The 18,604-nt window shown below is 43.3% G+C and overlaps 1 protein-coding gene across 3 annotated transcripts in view; it reads left to right on the top strand.

Moving 5' to 3' along the window:
- astn1 (astrotactin 1) overlaps positions 1-18,604 on the top strand; it is a 2,190,072-nt gene that overhangs the window by 1,685,507 nt on the left and 485,961 nt on the right. For all 3 annotated transcript variants that reach the window (XM_043700015.1, XM_043700017.1, XM_043700018.1), the window contains one exon: positions 36-163. In XM_043700015.1, the coding sequence (XP_043555950.1) occupies positions 36-163 (128 nt within the window). The remainder of the gene's footprint in view (positions 1-35; positions 164-18,604) is intronic.

Genomic DNA, 18,604 nt, shown 5'->3' with positions numbered 1-18,604 from the left:
CTCTCTCTCTCTCTCTCTTTCTCTCACTCCTTCAGACAGAAGAATGTGATGAATGGTATATCACAGCAGCTGCCAGATGGAATAGTTGTATCAGCTCTACCCAGTGAAAGCCATTGTCAGGAATTGCTGTCTGAACCCATTCCGGATCCAGATTACCTCACAGGTCAGGCTGAACTTGCAGTTTTCACTTTTTTTGTGTGTGCTTAATGGGGAAACAATTAGACCCTGGATCAATCAATCTTTGACCTCTTTGAAGCATAATTGGTGGCCCCTCCTCATTAAGCAGGACTTTATGCTTTTCCTGTACAAAATGGCGTGTTCAAATGAGATAATTTTGCAATCTGGAGATAAATGGCTGGAATTACATATGTTTAATGGAGGAAAACATGACCATTTAAGCTGCTAATCACCTCATTTAAGAAGGTTTGTCACTTAACTGAACAGTGATATGCCTTATATACACCAATATGAAGTCTTTTGTGGTGGAGTGGTAGTGTCTCTGCCTGCAGGCCTGGGTTTCAAGTCCCACCTGCTCCAGAGCTGCGTCAGTAATACGGCTGAACAGGACAATTATAAATATTTAGTAAAGGAGTGCGGATCTAAAGGCCAATTTGCAGAAATTGATGTTCTTAATGGCAACATCAAATATAAAAGGCTCAGGCAGGTAATTTTAACCTTAAAATGAGGAAATTTCAAACCAATGAACTGTCCAGGTGATGGATGCTCATCTTTTCGCTGAAGGATAAACCATTCAACAATACTCTGCAGACTTCTAGTGATTTTAAAATTCACACAACACTCATTTTCTAATGGAATCAAGTTGTGTGCTAAATTTTGCTTGTCAGACCTGTCCAAATTAACACCATTAAGCCACAGAGTGGACAAATGGACAGACGAGACAATAAACTAATTTGACTGTAGAATAACCATTAATTTATTGTTTAGTTATCTGAGTATTTTTTCAAATCCACAGTTATGATCAGGAACTAGAGTTATTTAGTGTTGACCATTCTGAAGATAAATGGTTGCCATTGAGGCGCTTGCAGAACAAATGCACAAAATCCACAAATTTTCCCAAAAATCGGGGACCTGTCTGCAAGAAATGTGGGAGTAAGAATTGGCTATTCGGCCTTTCAAACCTGCTTAACCAACCAATAAGATGATGGCTGATCTGTGACTTTATCTAACTACCGTGGATCACCCTCGCCGAACAAAAAAACTAGCTGTTTCAGCTTAAGAAGGTTTCAATTGATCCAAAATCTCTTTGTGAGGGAGAAGCTTTCAGATTTTCATAATCTTTTGTACACGGAAGTCTATTTGACATTACTCCTGAAAAGCTTAACTTCAGTCCTGGACATTTGTAATCAAACTGCAGACAGGGTATAACACACCTCTGGAGCAACAGAACTCAAAACCCAAGTCTCCTGGCTCAGAGGCAGGAGCAATACTACTGTGCCACTCATCTCAATTTAACTATAGGGTTACATCCATTTGTACTGGGCAATCACAACTGGAAACAAAAAGCAGTTTCTACTTACTTTGTGTCAAATCCTTTAATATTCTTAAACATCTGAAGTAGATCATTCTTTAAGAGTGGTAAAATATCTGTCACTGGGCATGCATTTGAAAGAACTAAAGCATCATTGATACAACATGTCTTCAAAATTCAAATTAGTGTCATTCTGAGGAATTTTTGCTGTACTCAATCACATAGTGTAGTGAAATGTCCAACCAGTACTAAAGCCAAAAGAAACTACCTCTATATACGCTTTCAGGATGGCCTGGTTCAAAAATTGAACATTGAATTCTGGGTGGTCCTCAATTTGCTATTTAGCTATTCTTCAGTATCTCCAATACTTCATTATTCGTGGGGACCCGGGCCTCTGAACTGTTCAAAGAAACATGTAGTTTTACAGCTCAAGAATATCCCTTCACATATTGATATGAGGGCATCCCAAGCGTGATCAAAGAGGGTAGATTTTAATAATGGTCACAGTCAAAACTTGTATTTATATGCCTTTCACGTAATGTGGTAAAATGTTACAAGGCACTTTACATGGCAAGGTTATCAACCAAAATTGACACCATTCCTCTCCCAAAGATGGCAGTCAGAGGTAGGTTTTAAGAAAGCAACAAGGGAGCATTTTTGAGGGGGAAAGGATAGGCAAGCAGAGGGTTGAGGAGTGAAATCAATAGTTCAAGACTTGGAAAGTTGAAGGCATAGTTATCAATGACAAATTGATCAAAATCAGAGCTGTTGCTGAGACCGGAAGCTTTGGAGTGTAAATATTTGGGCAGCATAGTGGCTCGGCGGTTAGCACTGCTGCCCCGCAGCGCCAGGAAGCCGGGTTTGATTCCAGCCTCAGGTGACTGTCTGTGTGGAGCTTGCATTTTCTCTCCGTGTCTGCGTTGGTTTCCTCCAAGTGTTCTGGTTTCCTCCCACAGTTCAAAGATGTGCAAGTTAGGTGAATTCACCATCGTAAATTGCCCATAGTTTTCAGAAATGTGTAGGTAAGGTGCATTAGTCAGGGGTAAATGTTGAGTAATAGGGTAGAGGAATGGGTCTAGGTGGGTTACTCTTTGGAGGGTCAGTGTGAACTTGTTGGGCCAAATGGCCTGTTTCCACACAGTAGCGATTCTGTGATCTCAGAGGTTGAGTCAATGTACCAGTAGAATGTGTGTTTACCAGGCAGGGATGCATCATCTGTGCACTAATGTAGATTCTGGATGGGTTTGTGCACCGGCTGAGTATGTTTTCATTCAGGAGACTGATGGTTGATTGCTGTGTTACTGATTGAGATTTATTCAGGAAAGCAAATGTTATTTGTGAAATTTGTTATTGAATTCTTTCACAGCAGAAAGAAATTTTCAAGGTGATAAATGGACGTTATTGTACAACATTGCTTGTCCAATTATGGCATGTAATTTTATTTTGAAAAACGCTGTTTTCCATCTCTATTACCTGCTTCATATATTATTCAAAATATTTGCCACTCTTTCAGCAAGAAGTACATATAACTATCTGTTTTATAGTTTATCTGTTCCCATTCATATCTGTTCTCATTTGAAATAATAATAAGGTTTTAGTTTATCTGTATTATTCTTGTTTTCTACAGTGTTTTAAGAGCATGGTCTGATGCTTTTATTCATTCAGCAGATCAGTGGCTACTGACTCTGTCACTGCACAACATCTCTGTTTATTAAGAAGGGTAAACAGACTTGGAAATTACAAAAAGATCTATTTATTCACGTTTGTTGATGGTACAGTGATCATTGGCATAGCAAGTGGTGTAATGAAAGCACAGCATTGTAGAAATAATGATAGATTAAGTGAGTAGACAAAAACATGGCAGATTGATTTCATCAGATGTGAAGTCACTAATTTTGGTCCCAAAAATCAGAGCATTATTTAACTAGTAAACAGTGGAGGTCCAAAGCGCTTTAGGCGTTAATCTATGGAGTTAATAAAAGGTAGTAGTCAGGTCAAAAATATAATAAAAAAATAGAATATTAGCCATTATAATACAAGGGCTGGAATACAGAGGGAAGGATGTTTTACTGCAAAGTGTTATACACCACATCTGCATACTGTGTACAGTTCTGAGTATTGTATTTTCTGAAGAATACTTAGGCAAGGTGCAGTGCAGATTCACCAGAAATTTTCCAGAGTCCCAAGAGGTGGAGTTTGAGGAGAGATTACTCGATTACTCCCTGAAATAGAAGTGGATGGCTGATCTTATTGAAGCCTTTAGGACCTAGTAAGACATTGAGAATTTGTTTGAGAGAATTATTTCCCGTTGTTGGGGGAATCTCGGACAGATCTTAAAATAAAAATCTGAACAAAGGCGAGAAGTTGGCAAAGTCTCCTTACGCAAAGAAAGATCCAATTGCTGTACTCCTTCTCACTAAAAGCAATAGCCACTGGATCAATCCATCATTTTAAATCTGCGGCTGTTTGGTTTGCTAAAATTTTGTTTACAGCCTTCTGCACAGCCAGATGATAATTTGTGATATGGCCATCAAGTCTGTGGTAAGCTTCATTTCAGAAGCCTCACTCTGTCAAATCGATGTCTGCTGCAGTTGCTACTGAGGCATAGAGCAGACTGCGAAGGTTCAGCATGTATTTACCACTGGTTTCTGGGCCCCCTTTCTCAGCGGAGTTATCCCTAGCTTCTTTCAAACATGACTGTCTCTGCAGTGTGTGCACTTGCTGTTTGTTCAACAAGTTAATAAATTTCCAGCTGTGCAGTAGTTTTCTTGTTTAGTCAGAGGGATCAAGATTACTCACTGTGACTGGGAATTGATTTTTAACTGAAAGAGCAAATGATAATAGGGTGGTTTGTTTTGGTTCATTGATCCATTGCCAGTACCTGAGAGTTTTATCTCACAGGTCCCAGAGGGGCTCAGCTGAAATGACCCTGATCTTACAGGCAATGTGATATTATCACATACCTGCACATTAACAGTTATTGAAATCCGAGCTCTCAAGTGTGACGAGTATTTTGAGTTACCTGAACCTGACACAAGCTATTCATGAGTGAATTAACGTGGAATTTTCCACAATTGGTTGAATGGAGCAGAGATTCACTGAAGCTGTGGTAATCCTGAACTAGGATTTATGTACAGTGCTTGCATACTAACATCAGGTCGTCTTACTGACTCCCCAGAGTAGCCTTACTGCTTAATGTGCACGAATGGTTTGTCACTGAATCACTGGATGTTGTGAGCACTCAGCCTGAAGTGACAAACGGGCTTTGCATCCGCCCGTAGCATTGGTAGAGGTTGCATTTGCTGCAATGCACAGTACACTGTCACTCTGCTTTCACTTTAAACCAGGAATGGGTGGCATGGTGACTCAGTGGTTAGCACTGCTGCCACACAGCACCAGGGAACCAGGTTTGATTCCTGCCTCAGGTGATTGTCTGTGTGGCATTTGCACATTCTCTCTGTGTCTGCGTGGGTTTCCTCCAAGTGCTCTGGTTTCCTCCCACAATCCAAAGATGTGCAGGTCAGGTGAATTGGCAATGCTAAATTGCCTCATAGTTTTAGGTGCATTAGTCAGGGGTAAGTATAGGGGAGAGGAATGGGTCTGGCTGGGTTACTGTTTGGAGGGTCAGTGTGGACTTGTTGGGCTGGAGGGTCTGTTTCCATACTGTTGGGAATCTAATCTTAAAGAAATAACTTGCATTTACGTATCATCTTTCCCCACCCCAGTACATGATGCAAGTGTTGAAGTACTTTTTGTAGCTTAAGCCACCGGTGATTAATTATGGGGCTTAACATATTGTGAGCAACTCTCACAGGTTTTCTTTTGTTTTACATAATGCCCTGGTATTTAGGTTGAAACTGTGGTGAATAATAGGAGCCCTCTTTCAATAGTGCATGTTAGAGTCTTCCATCTTTTTCTCCATCTGGGACGTTTTACTGCCCTAATCTCAACTATATTAATCTGCCTGTAATTTATTCAGGTAGTTTAAAAAAAAGCCTAACCTTTCCTTATCTGTCCCCAGGTCTCCCAGTGGGTATTTATCCTTCCCTGTACTGTGTCCTTTGCAGCTGCTGTGTGTTATGTATGAATACATGTGCCTTGTCTTCGTAGAAAAGGCAAGCTATTAATTTGATTCTGAACACATTTACTATTAGCGATTTTTTTTTATTACCTACTGTTTGCAGTGAAAGTCATGGAAGGAAAATAATTTTGCCCATTCCTGCTGAACTTTTTGAAGCAATCTGTTTATTATATATGTATATAATTGTGCACTAATATTAATCAAAATACATATTTCCCATTTACGGAATGAGCTCACAGTGAATGAACCAAGAAATAATTTATCTGACCTGAAAGAGATTAGTGCTTCAGAGAAAATGTTTTCCTAAATGCTTTGATTCCTCGGTCTCAGCACAAATTAGGTGAGCTTTTTCTTTTGCCGTGACTCCATTCAGACCTTGTAATGTTGCCATGACGTGGGGCAGAATTCACTCCTTCCAATTTTATGATGGAAAATGCACCTTGGAGGATCAGAGATGCTGGCGATACATTTTTCTGACTCAAGACAATTGATATTCCCTGCCTGATCTTGAATGCAGGCTATTACTGTGGATTGTACTAATGCAAGGGAATTGTGTTTACCTTTCTGGTTAGCACCCATGTAAATACTCTAAATTACATCCATTTGAAGAAACTAAGCTATTGTCCTCCCAGAGGTAAATGTAAATAAAGTCAACTATTGTTACAACCATGGCAGTATTATCACAAGAATGGAATCCTGCGTAACATAAAAGCAGGAAGCTCAAAGTAAATGTTTTCTTGCATGCAGTTCCCATAATTCCAGCAGCTCAGATGGCTACTTCAGGAGTTTTCCTTGATTTCCCTTTAAAGGCCAATGGGATACGTGGCGTAACTTACACAGACTAAATGGAAGAATTAGTTGTTTCTGCTCTGTGGAAGGAGGCAGTTTCAGTTTTCCTATGCTGTTGTCCTTACATATCAGGAGACCTTGTGAGCATCTCTATCTGTGAACCCTGTCTTCAGTTAACTTAATATGCAAGAAGAAATGTGCCATACATAAGAGAGTCCTGAGGAGGGAGAACATACTTTCACCAGGTTACATTTTATGGAAGGTAAGAACTAGGAGCAGGAATAGGTAACTCAGCCCCTCGAGCATGCCCTACCATTGGATATGGCCATGGTCATGGCCGTTCTCATCCCAGCCTCAACTCCATGTAAACATGTCCAACCACTTCCAGGGAAAAGGCCGACCATTCAAAAGAAATGTCCAACGTGCTGTACTAGGCAGTTGGGACCTGAAAGAGTTAACAGACATCATGAGTTAAGCTCCTCCCAGTCAGGATATAAAGCACAGCTCTCAGGAGAAGCAGTCCAATCTGGTTCCAGACCTCCCATTGTTGGTCTAAGCTCTCTGTTCCCTGGAGCTAAGCAGAAATGTGTGCATTAGTTTTAAGCCTGGGCTGTGGTCTCACCAGAGCATACCATGTAACGCAGATGTAACATATGTAGCTATTCTTCAAGTCTCTTCCGACCCCACTTGGCATCAGTAACTTTGACTCTTGCCAATCAGAAGGACTGATGACAAAGGATCATCTCCGCCGGGCAAACAGACATGACCAGAACACATACCAGAATGTAAGCTCACAATAGGCCGATCACTTGTGAAACCTAAAGCATCCAGTGTTCCATTGTTTTGAATGTCGAAGATCATGTCAAGATTTATGGAGGCGTTCCCTGATACTATTAGACAAACTGCAGGCTTGTGACCAGTTCTCCCTGTTGCTGATGTAAGGACAGGAATTGATAGACCTATGAGGTGGGTCTGGCACCTTCTCTGCAACGTGAAGCGCAGGTAATACCTCAGCTTTCTGATGAAAGGTCACAAACCTTGAAGCATTAACTTTTCTTGGCTGGGTTGATGCTCAGAGAGAGGCTGCAAGTCCAAAACACAGGGGTCATAAACCTCAGGATAAGAGGGTGGCTATTTCAGTCTGAAAGGACGAGAAGCAGCTATGGGGCCTCCATTGGTCATAAGGGGCTCGAAAAGAGGACACCATGATCCTTGGCCAATTGCCCGGCATCATGATTCACCTTTTTTTTTAATAGAGCAGTGTGGAAACATTCGATCCAACAAGTCCACATTAACCCTCTGAAGAACATCCCACCCAGACTCACCTTATCCCTACAATCTTGAATTTCCCAAGGCTAAAGCACCTAATCTGTACATCACAAGGTAAATGAGCATGGCCAACTAACCTAACCTGCACATCCTTGGACAGTAGGAGGAAATCCACGCAGACACAGGGAAAATGTGCAAACTCAACACAGTCGCCCGAGGTTGGAATCGAACCTGAGTCCCTGGCGCTGTGAGGTGGTGGTGCTAACCACTGAGCCACCATGCCACTTGAAGAGGCTCTAAAAGAGGACACCATGACCCTAGGCCGATTGTCTGGCATCACATTTCATCACTTTGCCTGGGCACTTATTGTTGGAGTGCCTGTTTCCTGTGAGGTCACAGCAGGAGACAGGGAGGAGAAGCAGTGCCAGTCTATTGGCACCCAACATTATAACCTCCCTCACCTGACATCCCACCAAGGGGTGTTGTGAAAATCTGCCAAACTCTACCGCAAGAGTCAGTTCTTTGACTCAGCCACATGGAGGTAGGATTCAGGAGCAGCTTGAAGCACCTGGACTCAGGGCTCAGCACTACAGCAGCTCAGACTGTGGGGCCCGGGTTGGGGGCTGCAGCAAAAGCCTGGAACAAGGATGGAGCATTGCAGTGGGGGTCTGGGGTGGACCACACTAATGCTGGGCCTCTTCTGCATTTGGGCTTTGAGGGCCAGGAGGGTTGGTACTGCAACGACAACTTGAGCTGAGGTAGAGGCTCAGTGAGAGCCTGGACCACGTAAACTGTAGTGAAAGCTTGGGCCTGGGTTAAAAGGAATGGGCGAACGTGAGGACTGCAGATGCAGGAGATTAGAGTCAAGATTAGTGTGGTGCTGGAAAAGCACAGCAGGTCAGGCAGCATCCGAGGAGCAGGAGAATCAACGTTTCTGGTAAAAGCACTTCATCAGGTGTTAGGCGGGGAGCCTCTGGGGTGGAGAGATAATTGGGAGGGGCGTGGGCCTGTAGAGGAGGTAGCTAAGAGTGCAATAGGTGGATGGAGGCGAGGATGAAGGTGATAGGTTGGAGAAGAGGGTGGAGCAGATAGGTGGGATGGAAGATTGACAGGTAGGACAGGTCATGAAGATGGTGCTGAGCTGGAAGTTGGAACTAGGGTAAGGTGGGGGAGGGGAAATGAGGAAACTGGTGAGGTCCACATTGATGCCCTGGGGTTGAAGTGTTCCGAGGCAGAAGATGAGGCGTTCTTCCTCCAGGTGTTGGGTGGTTAGGGAGTGGTGATGGAAGAAGCCCAGGGCCTGCATGTCCTTGGCAGAGTGGGAGGGGGAGTTGATATGTTCGGCCATGGGGCAATGGGGCTGTTGGTGCGGGTGTCCTGGAGATGTTCCCGAAAGGGCTTTTGCGAGGGATGCGGGTTGGAGGGAGGAGGCTGTAGCGAGGGCTCATGGCTCACACTGCTCTCTGCCTGCAGATGTGTGTGCTGATTGAACATACTCATCTACAACAGCAATTATTTTTTATAAGGCTCAGAAATTGTGTTTTATTGAAACAAGCTGAATTGTACTGTGGAGAGTAGGAACTCTGAGGATGAGACTGAATGAATATTTCAGGAAGTTGTTTGATTATCTTTATCCCTTGTCGAATGCATGAGCTGAACATCTCTGGGTATTAAATGGGAAAATTTGAATCCCTAACAGGGCCTGGTCTGTGTAAATACTTGGGTCAAATAGTCTCCATAGTAAGTTTCTCGTTTTGAAATTCAGAGTAATCCATCAAATGTTGAGCAAAATTTTTGAGGTATGTGTAAGTTCTTTCAGTGATGAAGAAGCAGCTTGAAGATCAACACAATGTTTTCAGGTTTTTAAATAATTTTGCAGGCAGATGAATTTAGTATTGGTAAAATTGACTCACGAGGCGATTTGTGAAGGTTAGATGAATTGGTCATGCTGAATTGCCTACAGTGTTCGGGGATGTGCAGGTTAGGTAAATTAGTCGGGGGTAAATATGTGGTAGGGGAATGGGTAGGTTACTCTTCGGAGAGTCGGTGTGGACTTGTTGGGTTGAAGGGTCTGTTTCCACACTGTAGGAATTCTAATCTCTAATCTCTTTAAAAAAAAACTGTCCCTTACTCATTAGAATACAGACGAATGAGAGGAGATCTTATTGAAACATACAAGGTTCTAAGAGGGCTTGAGAGGATAGAAGCTGAGAGGCTGTCCTCCTTGTGAAACAATCTCAGACCGGAAGCTATAATCTCAGACTAATGGGATGTCCATTTTAAACAGAAATGAGGAATTTCTTCTCTCAGGGCAGAGAATATATGGAATACTTTGTCACAGAGGACGTTGAGACTTTCTTAAAAAATTCATTTGCAGGATGAGGGCTATGCTGGCTAGGCCAGCATTTATTGTCTATCCCTGATTACCCAAGAGGTCATTAAGAGTCAATCATATTGCTGTGGGTCTGGAGTCACATGTAGACCAGACCAGGTAGGAATGGCAGTTTCATTCCATAAAGTAAATAAATGAACCAGATAGGTTTTTCCTAACAATCAGCAGTGGATTTGTGGTCCTCGCTATGCTCTTAACTCCAGATTTTTTATTAATTCAAGTTTCACCTGCCATGGTAGAATTTGAAACCAGGTCCCGAGAATATTTCTTGGGTCTCTGGATTTACAGTCCAGTGATAAAACACTCCACCATCATCTCCCCCTAATTAGGTCCATTCAAGACTGAGACTGACAGGTTTTTAATCAGTCAGAGTATCAAGAATCATGGGGAAAAAGTGGGAAAGTGAATTTGCAGATTGACAAATCAGCCGTGATCTTGTTGACTGGCGGATTTGATTCAATGGTGCTGGATAGCCTACTTCCGCTTCTGTTTCATTTGATCTTGATTTACCATAATCAAAAGTCTTTGTTATCTGGATCTAATCAGTACACTGGAGAAACTGAAGTAAAAAAGAGATAAAATTAAGCTGGTGCACCACAAACCAAAGAGTCTGCAGGCAATTACAAAGAACCCGGAGGCGAAATTATGAAACATCCATCAAAATAGTTATTTTCAGCTCGCCAACAATCTCATTCACACATTGCAAACAGTAGATCACACAAGACAATTTACTGACAAAAGCTGTTTTGTAATAGGTTTACTTGCACACTGGGGACAGCTCAGGCACAGCGAAGTGTGATTGGTTTGATGCCAGGTTACAGACATGCACTTTAAAGGGTGTGATATTGTTGCCAACACATTTTGTGGGAGCTTTTTGAAGACCAGTTAGTAATTTACAGGTCTGATTTCTCCTGCTTTTGTACATCCATGTGCTGGATGTTTATCAGGCCCGTCTACATAAATCGATATTGTGGAAATACCACCAGAGCACACTTTCTGTGAGATCACCTTGGGGAGCCTTCACGAGGCAGCCTAGGAGAATCTCCGTCGTGACCTTGACACCTGATATTCCTGACGGAGGAGAGCATGATTCTGTCATGTGGAATTAAGGCGGAATGTATTCTGTTCCCGAGTGCTGTCATTGTTCCCCTTGAATGCACTGAAATTTCAAAAGGGGAAGACATTTGGTATGAAAACCTAGATTAGAACTGACAGTAACAGATCTGGCTAGTGTCAGAAAATGTTTGGAATTTTTAATGACTGTGGGTTTAAAGTTAAACAGAGCAGATTCTGCTCTCATGTAAATAAGCTATTTGTTTGTTTCATTGTGGTCTGGCTTTGGAAGAAAAACAAAAATACCAGTATAAATTACCAGCATAAAGTGGTCTCCATAGTTTGGACGATGTGGTTAGAAATTGGTGAATGAAGGAATCAGCATTGATGTGAAATCCAAGTCACTTTGGATTAGTCAGATAAAGCCCCCTCATTAATGTGACTAAGTATTTCACCAACATTTAGTCTACAAAGGGTCTCGTAGAACTACCAAACTCATTCGCTGGTGGACTTGTTAATGTTCTCAAGCCATAGCACATGCTGCTGCTCTTTCTGATTCCCTCTCTCCATTCTCTCATTCTCCCACTTCTCTCCCCCTTCTCTCTCTCTCTCTCAAGTACCAAACTATCATGAAGATCTTTCTGTCATCAGTAACAAACCGTATGGACTAAAAAGAGAAGTTCACTTTGAGAACTGATTGTAAAACTAATGTCACACATTCTGTCTTCATCATCAGCTTATTCCTCATTCAGAAAACCTTTGCTGTGACATAAAATCTGATTCCCTCAAGTTGTTATGCCTATGAGAGGGGCAATGAACCAAAACACTTCCTTAATGCAATCTCTCTCCTGGTTGGTCATAACAAGGGCCTAATTTTTTAAAAATAGGAACAGTACTCTCACGGATACGTTTTCCCATCCGAATATATTTATGCTTTCAAAGGACCCAAATTAACCAGACTTAAATAAAAGAAAGGGTGAACTTATGAATTACTAAATGTTATGAAAGATAATAAAACACCACTCACAGACACAACTATTAAATATGTGAATTGAGTAAAATGTTTCTGGGTTCCGCAATGTTAGTAGTGAAGCTGTTGATTCTTGGCTGTCCAAGTTAGCTGGCGAGCTTTAAGCTTGTTTCCTTCCTGACAATGACATCACTGACTGACTTGGCTTCCAGAACTCACAGCAAGAAAGAGTCGTTCCTTACCTGCAGCACAAAGGTGTCCAGCGGCTGTCCTCAGGCTGTGACTTTCATAGCACATCAGCACACTAATGCATACAGATCACGGGTGGCAGTTGCTTTCGAACCCGGTTTGATATTTGCCTGAAGAAGTTAAAAGACAAAGGCACCTGCGGTTTTTGGGTAACCCACAGTAGATAGCTTTCTGCTGAGAGCACTTCATTAACTGTGCAATCATAGGAGATAGTGGTCCATTTGTCTGAATTGCATTTCTTCTTTTGAAAGGTTGCTACTTGAAATTCCCTCAGCACCTTTTCAGATTTCACCTTTTCTGTAGTGTCCCTCAGTGTTTTGCTGGATAGCCACTGAAGTTCCAATCATAGTCATCTGTATGTGTTCTGTTAAAAAATAATACAATTGAAAGGACAGCATCTCCGTAAGTGAACCTTGGTTATGATCTCTGGGCATGACTGAGCATAAGAATTAGGAGCAGGAGGATGATCCATCAAGCCTGTTCTGATATTCTATAAAGATTTGTAGTTGATCTGATTGCAGCTTTAGTCCCAACTTCCTGCCTAACTGCCATAACCTTTAATAACTTTGTTAAACAGATTAATCTGTAAAATTAGATCAATCCAACCTGAAACATATTCAATGACCCAGAATCCACTGCTTTCTATAGAAGAGAATTCCAATATCTAATGGCTGTCTAAGAGAAAATGTTCTTCCTCACCTTGTTCAATGGCAAACCTCCCAATGGCTCCCTAACTCTAGCTCACCTATCTTAATGCCAACATGCTGTAAAGTTTCTGTCTATAATTTGAACTAATATCAGTCTGTGATGAGTGATACAGATATACTCTAACAAGCAAATTGTATAAACCCAAGTGTAGCTGAAGTAACGGAACTTCCACTAAGTTCCATGGGCTTTTTATCTGAATCAGAGTTCAATATTGGCGGAACAAAATCTGTATACACTAAGAGCATCAATTGTTACTTTTATTTAACTTTGCAATGATTACCATCTTTTAAATTTGTCAAAGTGCAAACATGTAGCTAGCTCAGAGTTAGGACTATCTTTCTGAGGAAGGGTCACTGGACCTGGAATGTTAAATCTGATTTCTCTCCATAAAAGAGAGAAAGACCTGCTGAGCTTTTCCAGCAATTTTCTGGTTTTGTTTCTATCTTTCTGATTTGAATACCTCTCAAGTTAATGTCAGGTTGGACTTGTAATCGTACATGCATTGAATCATCATAAAGCTTTGCCCATCTCAGATTATAGAGATGCGAGAGCCTATGAACCATATCTTTATATGGCCTTCAGTCACTGGCCTCCTTCACGTATCTTGCTCCATAATTTCTTTCACAAAGTAGCATAAAAGAAACATCTGTCACGCAGTCTTGCCAGGATTTGTCTCAGAGAATGGAGTGTTTTCTTTCAAGCTGAACGATGCTATAAATTAAAAGAAACTTTAGTGCAATGGTGAGGGAGAGCTCACTCAGGTGCATTTAAGAGGTCCCATGGCACTGTTTGAAAGAGAGGGTAGATCTCTGCACCTACACTGATTATGTGACCAACATGAGAGTGATTACACTCTCAAATGAGAAAAGGACTTTATTACCTCTGGTGCCAGAGGACATTTGGAGGCCACTAGGGATTCTCTATAAATACAATTTCTTGTTTCTTTCTTTAAACTGAAACAGATTCAAACCCATTGAAATAATCTCAGCCAGAGTCATTACACGTTTAAAATCATCGAAATAACAACACTGCAGTCAGTGATGGCGTGAACCATTATACTTTGTCTATGGGGAAAATAACTGCCAATGATAATACACAGACACAGTGCAGTGCCATACATAATTAAACTGTGATGCTGAGAAGCTTGCAGGGTTCAGGGGATTATTCTGTCTTGTATTCGACCTCTTTTATTCTGATTCTGCAGCAAGTGAATCAACATAAACCAAAATAGGGAAACACAAGTCACTGTATTGATTCTTTTCTGCCTTCACCGTTCCAATGAAAAGACAAATAACCAAGACTCCTGTAGGCAGGAAATTGTTTAAGACTCAAGCTCAGTGATGTTCATGTGGACTGATTTCAAACGTAGCAAGCATTCGGCATGATTGTTAATATTTTAGTTTATAAATGGAATCTGTTTTGATGTACTTTTTTTAAAAAAGCCACAGGTTGTGTAGTATCAGGATGCAATGCACCATGTCTTTCATAACCTTATGATACTTAAATGAGCTCCCAGGAACAAATTTACATTTGAAGCTTGTAATTTTTGGCACGTTGGGAATGAGGCAGCCAATTTACATCCAGCACATTCCTACTCTCAGTATTGAAATAATGAGCAGTTTGACTGCTTGCAGAAACAAAAGCAAAATTCTGCAGTCTCTGAAAATCTGAGATCAATAATCCTCTGACTGCAGCTGTGCCCAAACTTTAGCCTGCCCAAACACTGGTCTACATTTCTCGCTGGGCCTACTGAGGCCACCAGAAATACCGGGTGCACCGTCCATTGAAGAATTCGTTTGTCATGCTGTTCTGTTGGTTGTGGAGGCGGTGGGAAGACCGGACAGACTCCCTTTTCATGACACTAGCTGTCTTGTAGTGCAATGGTCACATTATGAATGTTACTGAACAAGTGAATGAGTGAATGTGTTGCATGCTGGAGTGGGTGAGTGAAGCGGTTGGTTAGTATGGCAGGTAGATAGTGGGTGGATAAGTTGGGTCAAGGTAATTAGGTAGGAGAAAGGGAGGACCGCATATGCTGGAGATCAGATTCTAGAGTGTGGTGCTGGAAAAGCACAGCCTGTCAGGCAGCATCCGAGGAGCAGGAGAATCGACATTTCGGGCATAAGCCCTTCATCAGGAATGAGAATTGTGGGTGGTGTGCTGAGAGATAAATGGGAGGGGAGGGGCATGGGGGGGGGGTAAGGTAGCTGAGACAGCGATAGGTAGATGAAGGTAGGGGAGAGGGTGATAGGTCGGAGAAGAGGGTGGAGCGGATAGATTGGAAAGGTAATGGACAGGTCAAGATGGCGGTGCTGAGTTGGAGGTTTGGGACTGGGATAATGTGGGGGAGGGGAAATGAGAAAACTGTTGAAATCCACATTGATCCCGTGTAGTTGCAGGGTCACAAGACAGAATATGAGGTGTTCCTCCTCCAGCTGTTGAGTGGTAAGGGTTTGGTGATGGAGGAGTCCAAGGACCTTCATGACCTTGGTGAGGTGGGAGAAGGAGTTGACGCGTTCAGTCATGGGCGGTGGGGTTGGTTGGTGCGGGTGCCCCCGAGATTTCTCTGAAACAATCCGCAAGTAGGCTTCCTCTCTCTCTGATGTAGAGGAGACGACACTGGGTACAACGGATGCAGTGGATGACATTGGTAGAGGTACAGGTAAATCTCTGTTGAATGTGGAAGGATCCTTTGGGGCCTTGGATGGAAGTGAGCGGAATTGTGTGGATGCAGATTTTGCACTTTCTGCAATGGCAGGGGAAGGTGGTGGGAGTGGGTGTGGGCTGGTGGGGAGGTTCTGGGCCTGACGTTGGAGTCACAGAGGGAATGGTCTCTCTGGAACGCTGATAGGAGTGGGGAGGGAAGTATGTCTCTGGTGGTGGGGTCTGTTTGGAGGTGGCAAAGGATGATGCGATGAATGCAGAGATTGGTGGGGTGGAAGGTGAGGACCGGGGGGTTTGGGGGTTCTGTCCTTGTTGTGTTGGGAGTGGTGGGGTTCAATGGCAGTGGTGCGGAAAGTGGAGGAGATGAGCTGGAGGGCAGCATCCACCAGATGGGAAGTGAAATTATGGTCTTAGAAGAAGAAGACCATGTGGGATTTTGTAAGATGGAATTGATCATCCTTGGAACAGATGTGGCAGAGGCAGAGGAATTGGGAATAAGGGATTGCATTTTTACAGGAAGTAGGTGGGATGAGGTGTAGTCCAGGTACCAGTGGGCGATGGTAGACTTGTAGTAGATGTCTGTGGTTAGTTGGTCGCCGGAGATGGAGAGGTCCAGGAAGGGAGTGAGGTGTCCAAGATGGTCCAGGTGAATTTGAGGTCAGGGTGAAAGATGTTTGTGAAGTTGATGAACTGTTCAACCTCCCCATGAGAGCGCCAATACAGTCATCAATGTAGCGGAGGAACAGATAGGGGATGGTGCCAGTGTAACTATAGAAGATGAACTGTTCCACATACCCGACAAAGAGGCAGGCATAGCTGGGTCCCATGCAGGTGCCCATGGCTACCCCTTTCATCTGGAGGAAGTGGGAGGATTGGAAGTAGAAGTTGTTTAGAGTGAGGACCAGTTCAGCCAGGCGGATGAGGGTGTCAGTGGAAGGGTACTGGTTGGGACGGCATGAGAGGAAGAAATGTTGACTCTCCTGCTCCTTGGATGCTGCGTGACCTGCTGTGCTTTTTCAGCGCCACACGTTTCGACCCTGGTTCTGTGAAGTGGCAATGCTAACCACTGAGCCATCATGCTTGTCTGACCAGTGAACGGTCCCTCAATATACTTTGGCAGAAAGACCTTAAATGGTGGTCTCTCCCAAGTGTGCCTTGGAATGAGTTTTCTCAAATTTTCTGCAAAATAAGATGACCCAATCTAACTACACTTGTCTGCTGAAAGTTCAAACATCCCAACAAATTCCCACTAATGTTGACCTGTCAGGATTTACACAGGAACCCAGGACACCTTTGGTTCATACAGATGGTTTCTAACATTTGGAGAGCAGCAAATCTGGGTCCAGAGATTCCTTGCTAACCTTGCTGTTCCTTGAGATAGAACACCAAGGGAGAAGACACAGCCTTAGTCTAACACATTCTCTAAAGGGCAGCACCTTTATCACTGCAGAGTTTTCTCAATACTGCATTGGGAGTCTCAGCCAAGGTTTCATGACTGTGTTGAGGAGCAGGGCTTGAACACTCAAATCAGCAGTGAGACATTTGACACCTGAACTTTTCGCTTCATCTTAATTCACTTCCTTAGGGCACACGATCTTGCAAATAGCGGCAGATCAGAAATTGCAAAAGTGAAAAAGAACACTTGATCTTGGTGATCAGAAGTCCTGACATTCAAGTCAGGCGGGTAATTGTTCTTTTAAAATTGTAATTGCAAGACAGACACTGTCACGATCTTTTGTGTATATGAAGTCATAGAGTCATAGAGATGGAAACAGACCCTTCGGTCCAACCCGTCCATGCCGACCAGATATCTCAACCCAATCTAGTCCCACCTGCCAGCACCCGGCCCATATCCCTCCAAAACCTTCCTATTCAAATACCCATCCAAATGCCTCTTAAATGTTGCAATTGTACTAGCCTCCACCACATCCTCTGGCAGCTCATACATCAGAGAGCGGCGGGAGCTGGGCGGAAATATCGGCAGAGCGCAAAGCCAGTCAGGAAGGTAAGTAATTGTTATTTGAGTGGGTGTGTTCTAGACCCCAGGTCCTACAAAGTAGGGCCTCCTCCTCGAACCTAAATTAAAAGTCCACAGACTTGCCCCAAAAAGAGGGTCCAAGGAAGTTCCTGTGGATTGAAGAGTGAGGCTTTAGCTCAGGAGTCTTTGACAAGGAGGTTGAGTGAAGTGTTTAGGCCACAGTTGAAGAGGGTGAAGACATGACTGCCAAGCTGGTTCAGTGCGCTATGTGCATGATGTGGGAGGCCAACGACTCTGGTGTGTCTGACTCGTATAAGTGTGGAAAGTGTGTACACGTTCAGCTACTGACAGAGCATATTGCAGCACTGATGAAAGAACTCGAGGACCTTAGGCTCATCCGAGAGAATGAGATCTTTCTGGACAAGACCTTCAGCGAGGTTATTGCATCAATCGTACCAGAAGAGAGCAGACGATGAGGAAGGTAGAGAGGAGACAGGTGCAAGAGACCCCGGGGGAAGTACCTCGAGAGAATGAGATCTTTCTGGACAAGACCTTCAGCGAGGTTATTGCATCAATCGTACCAGAAGAGAGCAGACGATGAGGAAGGTAGAGAGGAGACAGGTGCAAGAGACCCCGGGGGAAGTACCTGTCAGGAACAAGTTGAATCTTTTGGAAACAGTAGAGACAGATGACACTGCCAGTCCGGGAGGCGGCCAGGTCTGTCAATCAAAAGTTGGTGTGGAGACAGAGCGGAAGAGTCGGTCATCGCACAGAGCCGTGGTAATAGAGGACTCCATAGTGAGAGGAACTGACCGGGGTTTTTGTGGCAGCAGATGGGACTTAAGGATGGTGTGTTGCCTTCCTGGTGCCAGGGTTAAAGACATCACAGACAGAGTGCAGGAAATCCTCAAGGACGAAGGTGAAGAGCCAGAGGTGGTGGTACATGTCGGCACAAATGATGT

Source organism: Chiloscyllium plagiosum, chromosome 11 (genome assembly GCF_004010195.1).
Source record: "Chiloscyllium plagiosum isolate BGI_BamShark_2017 chromosome 11, ASM401019v2, whole genome shotgun sequence".
NCBI classification, from domain to species: domain Eukaryota; kingdom Metazoa; phylum Chordata; class Chondrichthyes; order Orectolobiformes; family Hemiscylliidae; genus Chiloscyllium; species Chiloscyllium plagiosum.
The sequence above is the reverse complement of the archived record's forward strand: the minus strand, read 5'-3'. Positions and strand labels throughout refer to the sequence as shown.